The following is a 13,252-nucleotide window of genomic DNA, read 5'->3' on the forward strand; positions in this document are numbered from 1 at the left end:
GAAGATCCTGAAGTGTAAAGAGAAATAAGTGAATACTAAGTTAGAGCTGTCAATGTCATTGAATTTCCAAATCCTATGTCTAGTTTTAAAAGGTGGACACTGAAGGAAGCTGATAGGAAGAAAATTAAGTCATTTGAAATGTGGTGCAGGAGAACAGTTTTACAGATACCACAGACTACTAAAAAGACAAATAAATGGGTTCTAGAGCAAATCAAGCCTGAACTCTCCCTAAACGCCAAGATGACTGAATTAAGTCTGTTGTGCTTTGACCATATCATGACATGACTCATAAGAAAAGACAATAGTGCTTGGTAAGGTAAAAGGCAGTAGGCCACGAGGAAAACCACATTACAGATGTATAGATTCAATCAAGGAAGCCATAGCCCTTAGTCTGGAAGACCTGAGCAGGGCTGTTGGTGACCGTGTGACTTGCAAATCTTTCCAACAACAATAGATCTTTACATGTTTTGTGTACCTGTTTATGCAAGACAGGCTTTGATTCCTTTATCAGATTTTAGATGCATTGTTTTAGATGTTATTTCTTTGAACAGACTCCAATCCTCCTCCCTCTTCCCCCTCAGCCTTTTCCACAACAGAAAGAAGGGGATGGGGAAGACACAAAACAAACCTTCTAATAAGCATTCACCATCTTGGATTTAAAATTATTTCAAAGTAAAATGGGATTTATTTATTTATTTATGTTTATAGTAATGCAGAATATGCCAAAAATAAGTACGTATCAGTGAGCTTAATGTTTTGAAAATGTGTGAAAATGAGGTTTAAAAAGTATTTAAAAGTATGTTAGCAAGTGTTCAAAAATGTGTATGCATTTGCATGTACACAGCATTATTTTAACTATGCCCATCACTTAAAATAATAAGAACAGCAGCATTCCAATAACCTGAAATCAATTCTTCACCAAGCCTTTCACCCCTATTTTAATGAAATTCCACTATTATATTTAGGCCAATGGTAGATTTTTAAAAAATTATCAGTAAAATTATCCAATGCAGTATTTCCCCCCCCCCCCATTTTTCCCCTTTTATTAAAAAAAGGGAAAAATGATTTGCTACTTAGGTAGGAAGCTCAGCATCAGATCCTTTAATCACAGTTATGTTTCCACAGTATATAACCATGTCATCAATCCTATGTGCAAATACAGGTAGAATGCATGTCGTTTAGCTTTAGTGTGGTTCTTTCTTTAAGCCAGTTACCTATTGTTAAGCATTTTAAAAGCCTTTCCAACCATCTTTCAAAAAAAGAGACAATAAATCCTGGAGGCAGTTCTGTGACCCAGAAGACAGAGGTGGCTGAGATCATGATTCATGATCTTTCATTAGACCTATATATTTATTGAGTAATCTGTAAAGAGGTTCCCTAAATAGAGTTTGGTTTCTAACATTGTCCATTGTCAAAGGAAAGATTTCACAAGCTTTCCTCTTCACGTAAAAACTGGAACACAGATGAGAAGTCTTTCTGGGCATAGCCCTTGGCACACATGATCCTGTAAACCTGATGGGCCAAAGAACCAAGAGGGACTGATGTCTTGGTGTTGGTAGCTGAAATCTGGGCCAAGCCAAGATCCTGAAAAACAAACAAACAAATATTTACATGTCAGGGATGATGGGAGTTGTGGCTCTTCACTTGGCCTGGAACTCTCCACCTGGTTGTGCACCACGCTGACCAGTTTTGGCCAGTTGTTGTATCTTTGCAAGAGTTGCAGAGAACAGGCTGAAGACCCCGACAAACTCTCCAAGCCTTCTCACTCTTGCCTCCACAGAAGTCTTCACCCTTCTTCACCAGGGTCCTGCTGGTTCTTGTAGCTTCACCCAAGACACTAGACAACTCAGTAGTCTTATATAAAAGATCTACTTTATTTTACTATATACACAGCTCCAAACAATACTCAACTCCTCACTCTCCAATCCAACTACTCACAACTACTACCCACAAAATGCACTGGGATCTATAGTCATTATTATAGCCATATCATGGCACCACCTACTGTTTTCTGTTTCCACCCAGTAGGCGTGTACATCATTCCCATTGGTTCTCCTTGTTCATCCCACAATTAATGATTTCATCATCTCAGCCTTGACCACTTAACAATTGTCAGGTGTGTTCAATTATCCACTTTGCAATTCTTGTCCTTGGCACTCTGGACCTGTTAATTGTATTACCATTCACACCTGTGTGGTTCTCAATTGGCTTCTGCTGAGTCACTCTGACTCTCACATACAAGTTTTATTTCTCTTACTGTATGTCCCATGTTGCTTTTTCCTTAACATTACAGACCAAAAGTGGACAAAGGGGAGGGTGTAAAATGAAAACTGTAAGCAGTAAAAGCAGTGGTGGTTTTCATTATATAAGGAAAATTAGCAGAGCTTGGAAAGGTTACTAATCCTATGGCTAGGGATTCTGGAAGTTGTTGTGCAAAAGATAACTTTCCAAAGCTCTGGAAACTACACTTCAAAATATGGATGTCAAGTTATCTGAAATATCACAGTGGTGTTAGAGAATACACAACCTTCAAGCAAATATGGTAGCTTAGTAATACAGTATACATGTCTCCCTGTTTCCAGTATCACCAGATAGGGGCAGTCAGAGTACACCAGAGGTGGGGGAATATGTGACTCTCCAGATATGTCAGTCCCATCATCTCTTACCATTAGCCATACTGGCTGGGACTGACAGGAGCTGGAAGCCAACAAGATCTGGACCACAGATCCTGCAGGGGCACTCTCCCTCCTTGTTTTGCCTTCAAGTCATTTTCAACTTTTCATGATTGGAATGTAGAAATAGAGGGGCATCATCTTTTTAAGAGAAACAGGACAAACAGAAAAGGAGGAGGAATGGCATTATATGTCAGAGATATTTACACCAGTGAAGAGATTGATCACATCCATCCTGGAAGCCAGGTGGAGAGTATCTGGATAAAAATTAAAGGGGAGGGAAACAACAGGGATGTTATTGTGGGAGTCTACTACAGACCCCCAAGTCAGATGGAGGAATTGGATGATGCCTTTCTAGAAGAGATGACCACACACTTAGAAAGGAGAGATGTAGTAGTGATGGGTGACTTCAATTATCCTGATATTTACTGAAATTCAAACTCAGCAAAATCCTCAAGGTCTAGCAAATTCCTCACTTGCCTTGAAGACAATTTCATTGTCCAAAAGGGGTCAGCTATTTTAGATCTGATCATAACCAACAGGGATGACCTGTTTACAAAAAAAGGAGTCCAAAATCTGGGTCCTTTTGGCCCAATGTATCACAGGGGTAAAGCAGACCAAGTGAGCCTTACCTGTGCATTTGGGATTCTCTTTTATTTATTTATTTTAAAAACTAGAACTAAAGAAAAAATGTAGAAAATCCCCCCTTAGCAAGCTCCTGAACCTCTTTTTAAGAGAAAAATAGTCTTGTATGTGCATGTAATTCATAGATTGTGTTCTGCCCAACCCTGAAGTGTGTGTGTGTGTGTGTGTGTGAGAGAGAGAGAGAGAGAGAGAGAGAGAGAGAGAGAGAGAGAGAGAGAGAGAGATCTTTCACTACCTCAACCCTTCAGGCCGGAGATGAACTGAAAATCTGAAGAAATATGTGTAGAATTGTCACTAATTTGTGTTTTTTTCCCAATATTACGAAGAAAATATTTTATGCAAAGATCTGCTGTGTTGTTAGAACAATCAGGTCCAAATCTCAGTGTTGGTCCCAGCTAGCATTCACCTACTGAATTATCTGCTTATCATCTCAAAACACTTGTAAATCCTACTGGTTACAATGGTCCAATTTAGCTGGGAGTAGCAACTGGATTTCTGTTTATTATATACACCATAAAGAATTATTATTCTATTCAAGTACATTTATGTTTTGGTATACATAGGGGTGGGAAAGTCTAGGCTACAGTTCATATGTAGCACCCAACCCTTCCTTTTAGGCTGCCCTCAAGCCTACAAGGCACCCCCAAATTCACTGGACTTCCCCAATCTTTTGGGGTGGGTCAAGATCACTCAAAATGCAAACTGACATAAAATAGCTAAAATCCATAGTGGTTTGGTTGCTTCTTCTCCCAGTTTTTCAGCCTAAAATGAAATCACTGTTTTCCTGGCTCCCCACAATATGCACGGATATACATACCTTAGCCATAAGGGTTGTCCCAAAGCCACCTTGATAATTGTTAGCAGAAGGTACCCCTTCCATCACTCCTGGCACAGGGTTGTAAGTATCACTTGACCAACAACGGCCTGAGCTCATATTTAAGATTTTGGCCAACAGCTTTGGGTCAAGCCCTAACCTGTCAAAGGTCAAAAGAAGAGAAGTGTTCATGTCAGACTGCACACGTCATGGGTGACCTATTTTTATATGCTGAGACCTTGTTGTCATTTCTTTACTTGTATTGTAAGGGCTTGAAAAATGATCCAGAGAACTGATATTAAGAGAGGGAGACGCTTCCTTAAATTAAAGGTCATCACCCACCCACCCGCTAGTTTCAGCATGCAAATTACTGGATGAAAGCAGAAATACTGAATAAAAGACCCTGCAGATCTGTTGGATCCCTTTAGCTCATCTATATAAGAAGAATATTTTATCATGTTATAATTCAAATGGCATTCTAGGACACTGGCCAAATCATTCCTACGGAGAAGCATAAAATGACAAATCCGAAGCATGGCAGCTACACTGCCATCAGTAATGAGTCTAAAATATATCCTCCTTAAATGGCATTTTACTATTGCAAACTTTCTTTTTTATTATTAAACCTTTATTATACACTCTTGCTCAAGAGGCAAGTCTCCACCGCACAGTGACATATGTTCTCTATCTATTCAGAGACATGCATTATAGTTCTGGGTCACTTGCAGAGAAGGTTACTGATCCTGATAAAACAAAGCTTGTCCAAGCAGAAACATCATTTGTTCTATACCCATCACTGAGCTGAAAGCATAAACCACTGCACAGTTGTGGGTAGATTTTAAACACAGTGAATATTTTAATACCACAGGCTTTTAAATAAAACCTTGCATCTTCCTGTGATTGTGGCTATCAAGTTGCACAGCATCATTCTGTAGGAATTAAGCTAGCAACTATAAGCAGAAACAATATCTTCAATAGTTTCACAAAAATATTCATCGAAAGAGAGATGTACAAACATTTTGAAAGAAAGGGAAATAAAAGATTCCAATACATACTTACCTCAGTGTAAACCCAACTGAACTGGGTGGGGCTTCTCAGAAGACAGAAACTCTGTCAATTGAAAATAATTCTAGAAGAATCCTCCTTTACAGCAAAAATTTGCAATGATTCTGTTGAGCAAGCTTGCACCTGGCCATTACATTGCTTGCATTATCAATAACATTTTTCTTGCTGTAACAAGTATGTCACTCCTACCATGTACAAAAGATCAAATTTCAAGTACTAAAGGCACAGATACATCTATGAAAAGCAGAACCCGATGTAGTAGTGGCAATTTATTTGTTTTTGCATCATAAATCTGCTTGCTCTGTTCTGATTTTCAAGTATTTCTTCCTACGATTATTTATTTATTTCTTGCTAAAACCATCACTATTGTTGTACATATTATCCATATTATTTATTTATCAGGATTTTGCACCACTTTTGGCATAAAATTACCAAGGTAATTTACATCACTTGAAAACACAGTACAATTACAATAAAACAAAAATCAGCAAAATAATAAATGGGAAAGATAAAAGCAGCAGCCAAAATCAGTACTAAAAACTTCCTTCCTAAGGAAAATAAAGCCCAAGGATGCCAAGTAAGCCTCCATTGGGAGAGAATTCCAAAGAATTATCTCCCAATCACAGCTAAAGTCCTTTCCACATTAATGATCCCCACATCACTTCAGAGGAGAAGGCCAACTCAGAGAAAGGTTTCTGAGCTCAAAGCATGGGTAAAAGCAGTTTTTTTGGATACTTCCGTATCAAGCCATGTAGGTTTTAAAACAGGGCTGTGGAATCTCAGACTCTGCAGCCAAATCTGGCTTTCTTGAATTGTGAGTGTAGCTGTCTGATGCTCCTCAGATAGTGACACCCACTTTTACATGACAGCATTATTTGGTGGTTTGCTAGCTTTTGCATGTTTTCTTTCTCTTTCTAAACAGTGAAATGCCTTCTTAAGGCTTAGCTATAAACAATAAGAATTTTAAATGAAAATATGTTTGTTTATTTATTTAATATGCTGTTTTTATCTCCGAAGGGACCCAAGGTGGCTCACAATTTAAATATACTAAAAAAATTGGTTCCAACCTAACCCTCTAAGAACATCCCTGACATTCTCACAATCTAGCCCTCAAGCTTAAAGAGGTTCTTGACCTTTGCTTTAAAAGGTTTTGAATTGTAATTTCACATGATCACAACATTCAGCTCCAGTATAACAAAACCACCTCCATTTTGAGGATTAATCCACAAGGAAGATATCATCCCTGTGCGTGTGTGTGTGTGTGTGTGTGTTAAAAACAACAAAATAAAAATATACCATGTACATAGGACCTCATAGTTATTATTCACTATGCACCAATCTTGGCATAATCTCAGGTGTATATGATATTTTTTCCTTCTTCGTGAGGTTGCTTGAAGGTTAATTAAGCACTGACAGTGATAATCACTTGCACGACTTCTTTAAAAACTCAGGATTGGGGTACTTTGACACTATACCATCTCCAGAGCCAAACTTCTTATACTATAGAAAGATGAACTGTCTGGATCACTTCCAGGTACAACTATAGTATAATCCTAAGTATACCTGCTCAGCGATCAGTCCCACTGAATTCAATTTACTCCCAGGTAAGTGCCTATAGGACTACAGCTTTCTTCTATAGGTTATGTAACAGTGGTTCCTAAACCTGGGCAACCAAATACTGTTGAACTAGCATAGCCAATGGTAAGGGACTTTGTTAATTGTAGTCCAACTTTGGGGACAAAGGGGATGGGATCACTCTTATAGAGCAAAATACATATGTTTCTGTCCCTAAACTGAACATTACCGGGGACAGTTACCATTAACATATTTAATGTCATTTGTCTCTTAACATCACAGATCTTGGAGACAAACGCAATGTATTTCCAGAACATGCAAACAATTTTTTTCAGAATTATGTGTTCTTATACACTATCCAGTTTCCTTCAAGAGACTTGAGACCGGCCTCATTCCCCTCCCAATCCTTCTCTTTTTATCCCTTGCAGCAAGTATATCATTAAAAGGAGCAAGTTAGAGGTGTTTTGCATTTCATCTTTCTGAGGATTCATCTACTGGTGCGTAGATAACTGACAGCTAAAATTAGACACGTATTAAAATCAGTTACTGAAGAAGTCCTCTGTCTTCCACTGTGCCCTGAGCTTGTAATGGTCTGAAAGCGGGTAGAATATACAGTAATTGTCATTCAGTAAGAGTCTATCCTAGAAAGTCATGCTTCAGTGGAGAAGACTGAGTTTCCATTTGAAATCAACAAATTAATCCAAGACAGGTATCTGAAAGGGCAAGTTTAATAGGAAGCAGCTACTGGGCTCTCAACCATGATAAAATGTTATTGCTGTTTCCCTGTAAATTGGCTCGGAACATATGATACTTTCTGCATAAGAGCTCTATTGCTGTTCAAGAGATATACTGCTCAAGCTATCAAAACGATGACAGTCTGTCAGTCCCCATAATAACTTGCCACAGGACATGGTAAAACTGTGCATGTGTGCATGCATTTACAATTACCAAGGTGTTCCACTTTTGGGGTGGAGGAGAAAAGGCACCACATTATTTTGGCCAGACCCCATCAATAATTGGAACACATAATCAACACACAAATCCTTCAAGCTCATCACAAGCAAGGAAGGAGTTCAGAACTGTCAAAACAGAGTAAATCTATAGGGTTGTTTTTTTTTTAAAAAAAGAACCATGCAAACACACACACAGGCACTCTTACACACACACAGTCAGACTTGAATTAAAAATCTAGTTAAACATGTAGATTTTTTCATCACTGTGGTAAAATGTAATTTAACCCCAACTGTTAGTTTTTTAAAAATCTTTTTAATCTTAGGTTTTCACTTTGCCTTTGCTCTGGAGCTCACTAACCTAGCCACCTTATTCCTAGATTACTCTCATGCCATCTAGCAGCAGGCACAAGAAACCTTTACATATTACAAGCCTGGGATACTGTCATTCTAAGACATTATCTCATCAAGGCCATACCACCCATGGAAAATCTCCTCTTAGTATCTTATGGGGAATGGATTTTTGAATTAAAAAAAAAAAGGTCAAGTAAAAAAAAAAAGATACAGTCAGCCCTCCATTTCCACAGATTCTTTATCCACAGATTCAAACATCCACAACTTGAAAGTATTCAAAAAAAATATGAATTCCAAAATGCAAGCCTTGATTTTGCCATTTTCTATAAGGAACACTATTTTACTATGCCATTGTATTTAATGGGACTTGTGAATCCACCTTTTGTTTGGGGATTCTTTCTTGGGTCATTTTCTTTCTTGACATACTGAAATCAACCTGATGAAAACTGCTAGCATACCCAAGTTAGGTATTAAAAGACTTGACTGCAACTCTTAATGTGAAAGAGAAAGCTCTGTTTTTATTAGGGCTCTCAGTCCTATCACTATTCTAAGTAATTCTCTTTGCTCTTGACTCCAAAATGTGAGCAGCGCACCTCTTTTAGCAAGTGTTGTGCCTTGCTCTCAATATTGACAGAGGTGTGAGAACACCAGATATAGGCAAATGCCTTACTTTATACCAGGGGGCCAGAGTGTGGTCCTCTGGATGATAGATAGATAGATTGATTGATATATATCCTGCCTTTATCCCCTGAGGGACCCAAGGCAGCTCAGAGATAAAACCTTTAAAATTATTATAAAATTCAATCAATTAAAATGTCTATATATAAAATCACATAAAATATACACAATATAAAATATAATATAAAATCACATATTTATTTATTTATGGCATTTATACCCCACCCTTCAGCTATACATAAAATATACTCAAATTAAAAACAAAGTAAAAACCCACCTGCTCTATAAAACCACCCTGCTATGCATTATGTACAGAAGGTCAGCAAGGAGGGGACCAGAGTAATCTCCCAAGGAAGGGCATTCCAGAGAGTGGGAGCAGCCACCAAGAAGGCTCTCTCCCATGTCCTCACCAGGCGAGCTTGTGATCTTCATGGGACTGAGAGAAACCCTTATCCTGCAGATAAAGTCTCCCAAAGTCTGGACCCAAACTGTGTTGCTGAACTGCTATCCCTAGCAGCCTTAACCAGCATAGACAATGTTGTGTATTACAGGCCAAAAACATCTAGTTGTTGTTGTGTACCTTCAAGTCATTTCTGACTTATAACAACCCCAAGGTGAACTGTCACAAAGTTTTCTTGGCAAGATTTATCCAGAGGGGTTTTTACCTTGCCTTCCTCTGAGGCTGAGAGTGACCCAATGGGTTTCTATGGCTGAGCAAGGATTCGAACCCTGGTCTTCCAGTGTCTTAGCCCAACACTCAAGCTACTACACCATGCTGACTCTCAAAACATTTCCATCCCATGCTTACACCTAGCTCCTTCTGAACACAAGCCCTCCTGTGCTCACCGGCTAAACAAGAGCCCTGGCAGTGGTTGAAACAGTATACCACTGCCTTGCCACTACCAGTAAATATATCACTCGATGGCCTGAACTCTCTTGTCCTAACTAGAGTAGACCCATTGAATCAATGGGATTTATCTATGCTGACTTAACCATTCAACAATTGATTTAATGATTCTACTATAACTGGATTAACCAGCAGGATTCCAAACCATTAGTATCTTGTAGGGTTAGAGACCTCCAGCCAAGGTAAGTATTCTTCATTCTGCTTGCATCCCACACTTTGCACAACTAATCTCTGCCAAAGGCTAGTATTGACAAGAGAACTATTTTGTGCTTGAGGCACAAGGTATATGAAGAAAATAAAGAGTATGCTGTCATCTTTCTTGACTGCAAGTCATGAATTTTCAAAGCTTTCTTGGAATACATTGCACTGAGTAAATCTTCCTGTTCTTTCAATTTTACAGCTCATTTATATCTAAGGACACTAAGGAAATGGCACAGAATGCAACATTTTATTTTAATAGATATGGAACTGTTAGCTGTTTGAGAAATTACTGTGCTACTATTACCTTCTTGCAGATTTGTAGACGTGGCTGGGATCCAGGCTCCTAAGCAGTGTGCACTGCACTTGAAATAAGCTGTAGCACATGAAAGCTTACAGCCATAATAAAATGGTTAGTCTTTAAGATGGTGCAAGAATCTTTGTTGCTTTAAGTACAATCTAATGTCAGTCTTTATACAGTGAACAGTTCATTTTATAATTATTTGTATTTATTAGATCAAATGTTACTATCACCACTTTATTACAGGCTTTCCTCCTTACAATGATTTCAATAAATATTAAAGTGTATGTCATCTTCTTGTTGTTGTATCTTCAAGCCATTGCTGACTTATGGTGACCCTAAGGCAAACCTATCACAGGGTTTTCTTGGCAAGATATGTTCAGAGGGGTTTTGCTTTTGGTACCTTTGAGGTTGAAAGAACGTCGCTTATCCATGCTTACCCAGTGGGTTTCCAAGGCCAAGTGGGGAATTGAACCCTGGTCTCCAGAGTTCTAGTCCTATGTTCAAGCCATTATACTGTGTTGGCTCTGGCACTTCATTATTCCAAAGTAAAGTACAGAATATTTTCCAAATACTATGTTTGTTTTAATATCTGCCCTACATTATTTTTAATATTGTCAATTTCAACATAAATATGAATCCCCAGCCACTGGTCATTCCTTTATATCCACTTGTTTTTGCTTCCATTTCTAAATGACAGCAAATGCAGTAGTAGTTAGCAAATGAATGGCCGTTTTCTGATTTTCCGGAGGAACCTCATTCTGCCTATGCCCAAAAAGAACAATGAATGACTTGCAAGTCCAGATTTTATCCTGCTGTCTCACTGTTATTTTCTATTATCTTTCCCTACAATATCTTAATATGTGAAAACTACTAGAAGACACATGGCATATTTGTTCTCATCCATTCACCCCTTCAATATAAATCTATATTTGGATGCTAAATCCAAAATGCACAAGAACTCTCCTCTGGAGTTGGGGTGGTGTAGTAGTCTGAGTGTTGGACCAGGATTCAAACCCCTGCTGAGCCATGGAAAACAACTGGTTGACCTTGGGCAAGTCACACTCTTTCAGTTTCAGAAGAAGGCAGTAACAACCCTCCTGAAAAAATCTTGTCAAGAAAGGCCTGTGATTGGGACTGCACCTGAACTGCAAAACTAATGTAATTTGACACCACTTTAACTGGCATGGCTCAATGCTATGGAATTCTGGGATTTGTAGTTTTGTGAGATATTTATCCTTCTCTGTCAGAGAGCTCTGGTGCCACAACATACTTCAAATCCCAGAATACTTTAGCACTGAGCCATGGCAGTTAAAGCAGTGTCAAACTGCATTAGTTCTGCAGTGCAGATGCAAGCAAAGACACCTTTGGGTCACTATAAGTTGGAAGCAATTTGAAGGCACAAAACAACAAACAAGATTTAAATTTTCCTACATTAATTCCCCTTGAATGCATATTTTCTCCTATATGATTAGATATGGCTCCAAACAGGCTCTGAGGGAACAGACCTATGTCCAGCCCCCTTCGTCCTCATGCATGAATGGAGACACTTGAACATAGCTGTGTGGGTGGAAGTGTGTGATCCTTTCCAGAATATATTTCACTGTATCTATGTTGAACTGGATATAGTATTCATGCAACTACAAAACCCAGCATAATTGTATGTACCGTATATACTCAACTATACGTCGATCTCATGTATAAGTCGAGGGCAAGTTTTGGGACAAAAAATATGGAATTTGCAATGACCCATGGATAAGTCGAGGGTAAAACTTAGGGGCATATAGCAAAGGAACTAAAGGATGAAGCAAACCAAAACAATGTCAAAGAACTTACAAAATTCCAGCAGGCATAACTCCTTGTGATTTCTCTTAAGGCTGGATGGATGAGAGAATACAGGGGGTCAGTGCATCCAGGACAGATTATACTCTTGCTTTTCACCAGGGGATGGTTCCTTCCTTTAAATAAGAGTTCAGATAGAGTACTTACATTGGCCCATGGATAAGTCGACTCAGGTTTTTTGGGTCAATATTTTGACCTAAGTTTCTAGACTTATACATGAGTATATACAGTATAAGGATCTCCCCTTCCTACTACAGCTCAATGTACACTCCAAAAACCTGCTCGTGAAAACTCTCTGGATCCAGGTTGTGGTGTCTCCAGAGGCTTGTGTGAGTGTGTGTGTGTATGTGGGCAGGGGAATGGGAATAATAATAATAATATTTATTTATTTATTTATTTATTTATTTATTTATTTGTATCCTGCCTCTCCAATTTAACGATCGAGGCAGGTAACAGCAAAGAAAATTCCAAATACAAAATAACAGAACAGTCCCCAAAAAACCTCACCCTTCTACCCTCCCTTCCATCAATACAATTAATAACAATTTTAAAAAAGGGAAGGAAGTGCCATAACATTACATTGGCTTTATTTCTATCAGTACATTTTAAATTGGCAATGGTGTGCCATCTCTAGATTATTTCTTCCTCCTCTCTAAATGTGGACACTGATAAAAAGAGTGTTAGCTAAGGAACATGGTTATACACATGTAAAATCAGTTAACATGTTTTCTTTTGTCGCATACCTGACTGGTCAGAAATATTCTGCTACCTTCCCCCAACCTGTTTTAAAATAAAAAAATATTTTAAGGATTCTAAAACAAAACAGCTTCCTGATTTAATTAAATACTCAAGTGACATAAACAGAATATCAATATAGTCACATAATGACAATATATACTTCCAGAGAGGATTTACTACAAAGGAAATTCATACTTGCTGATAACAATCTTCTTCTTTTTTTGGTTTTACAAAAGCTCTATAAATTATAAATGCCGTATGTATTTTATTAGACAGCAATTCTGTCACATCAAAACATGCTTGTCAGATCCAAAGAAATTGGTAGTAAAAATGTTCATTTTTAGTGATTTTAAACTACCTTAAGAATGTAAGTGTTCACTTGCTGATATTCATGTGCATAGGTGTGTGAAGTGTCAGTTTTGCTAGCAAAGAACACCATAACAAATTTGAGAGTCAGAAGAAAATTTAGTTCAACTCACAGCTTTTTATGCCAATTTGAGAAGTGGAGTTCCT

General features: G+C 38.2%; 1 protein-coding gene across 1 annotated transcript in view; it reads right to left on the reverse strand.

Annotated features, from left to right (window-relative positions):
* Positions 1-662: 662 nt before the first annotated feature.
* HIBADH (3-hydroxyisobutyrate dehydrogenase) overlaps positions 663-13,252 on the reverse strand; it is a 90,580-nt gene continuing 77,990 nt past the window's right edge. The window contains exons 7-8 of the mRNA XM_042471177.1: positions 4,135-4,291; positions 663-1,584 (exon numbers count right to left, since the gene is read on the reverse strand). Of these exons, the coding sequence (XP_042327111.1) occupies positions 1,426-1,584; positions 4,135-4,291 (316 nt within the window). The 3' untranslated portion in view covers positions 663-1,425. The remainder of the gene's footprint in view (positions 1,585-4,134; positions 4,292-13,252) is intronic.

This window comes from Sceloporus undulatus, chromosome 6, assembly GCF_019175285.1.
Source record: "Sceloporus undulatus isolate JIND9_A2432 ecotype Alabama chromosome 6, SceUnd_v1.1, whole genome shotgun sequence".
Classification (NCBI taxonomy): Eukaryota; Metazoa; Chordata; class Lepidosauria; order Squamata; family Phrynosomatidae; genus Sceloporus; species Sceloporus undulatus.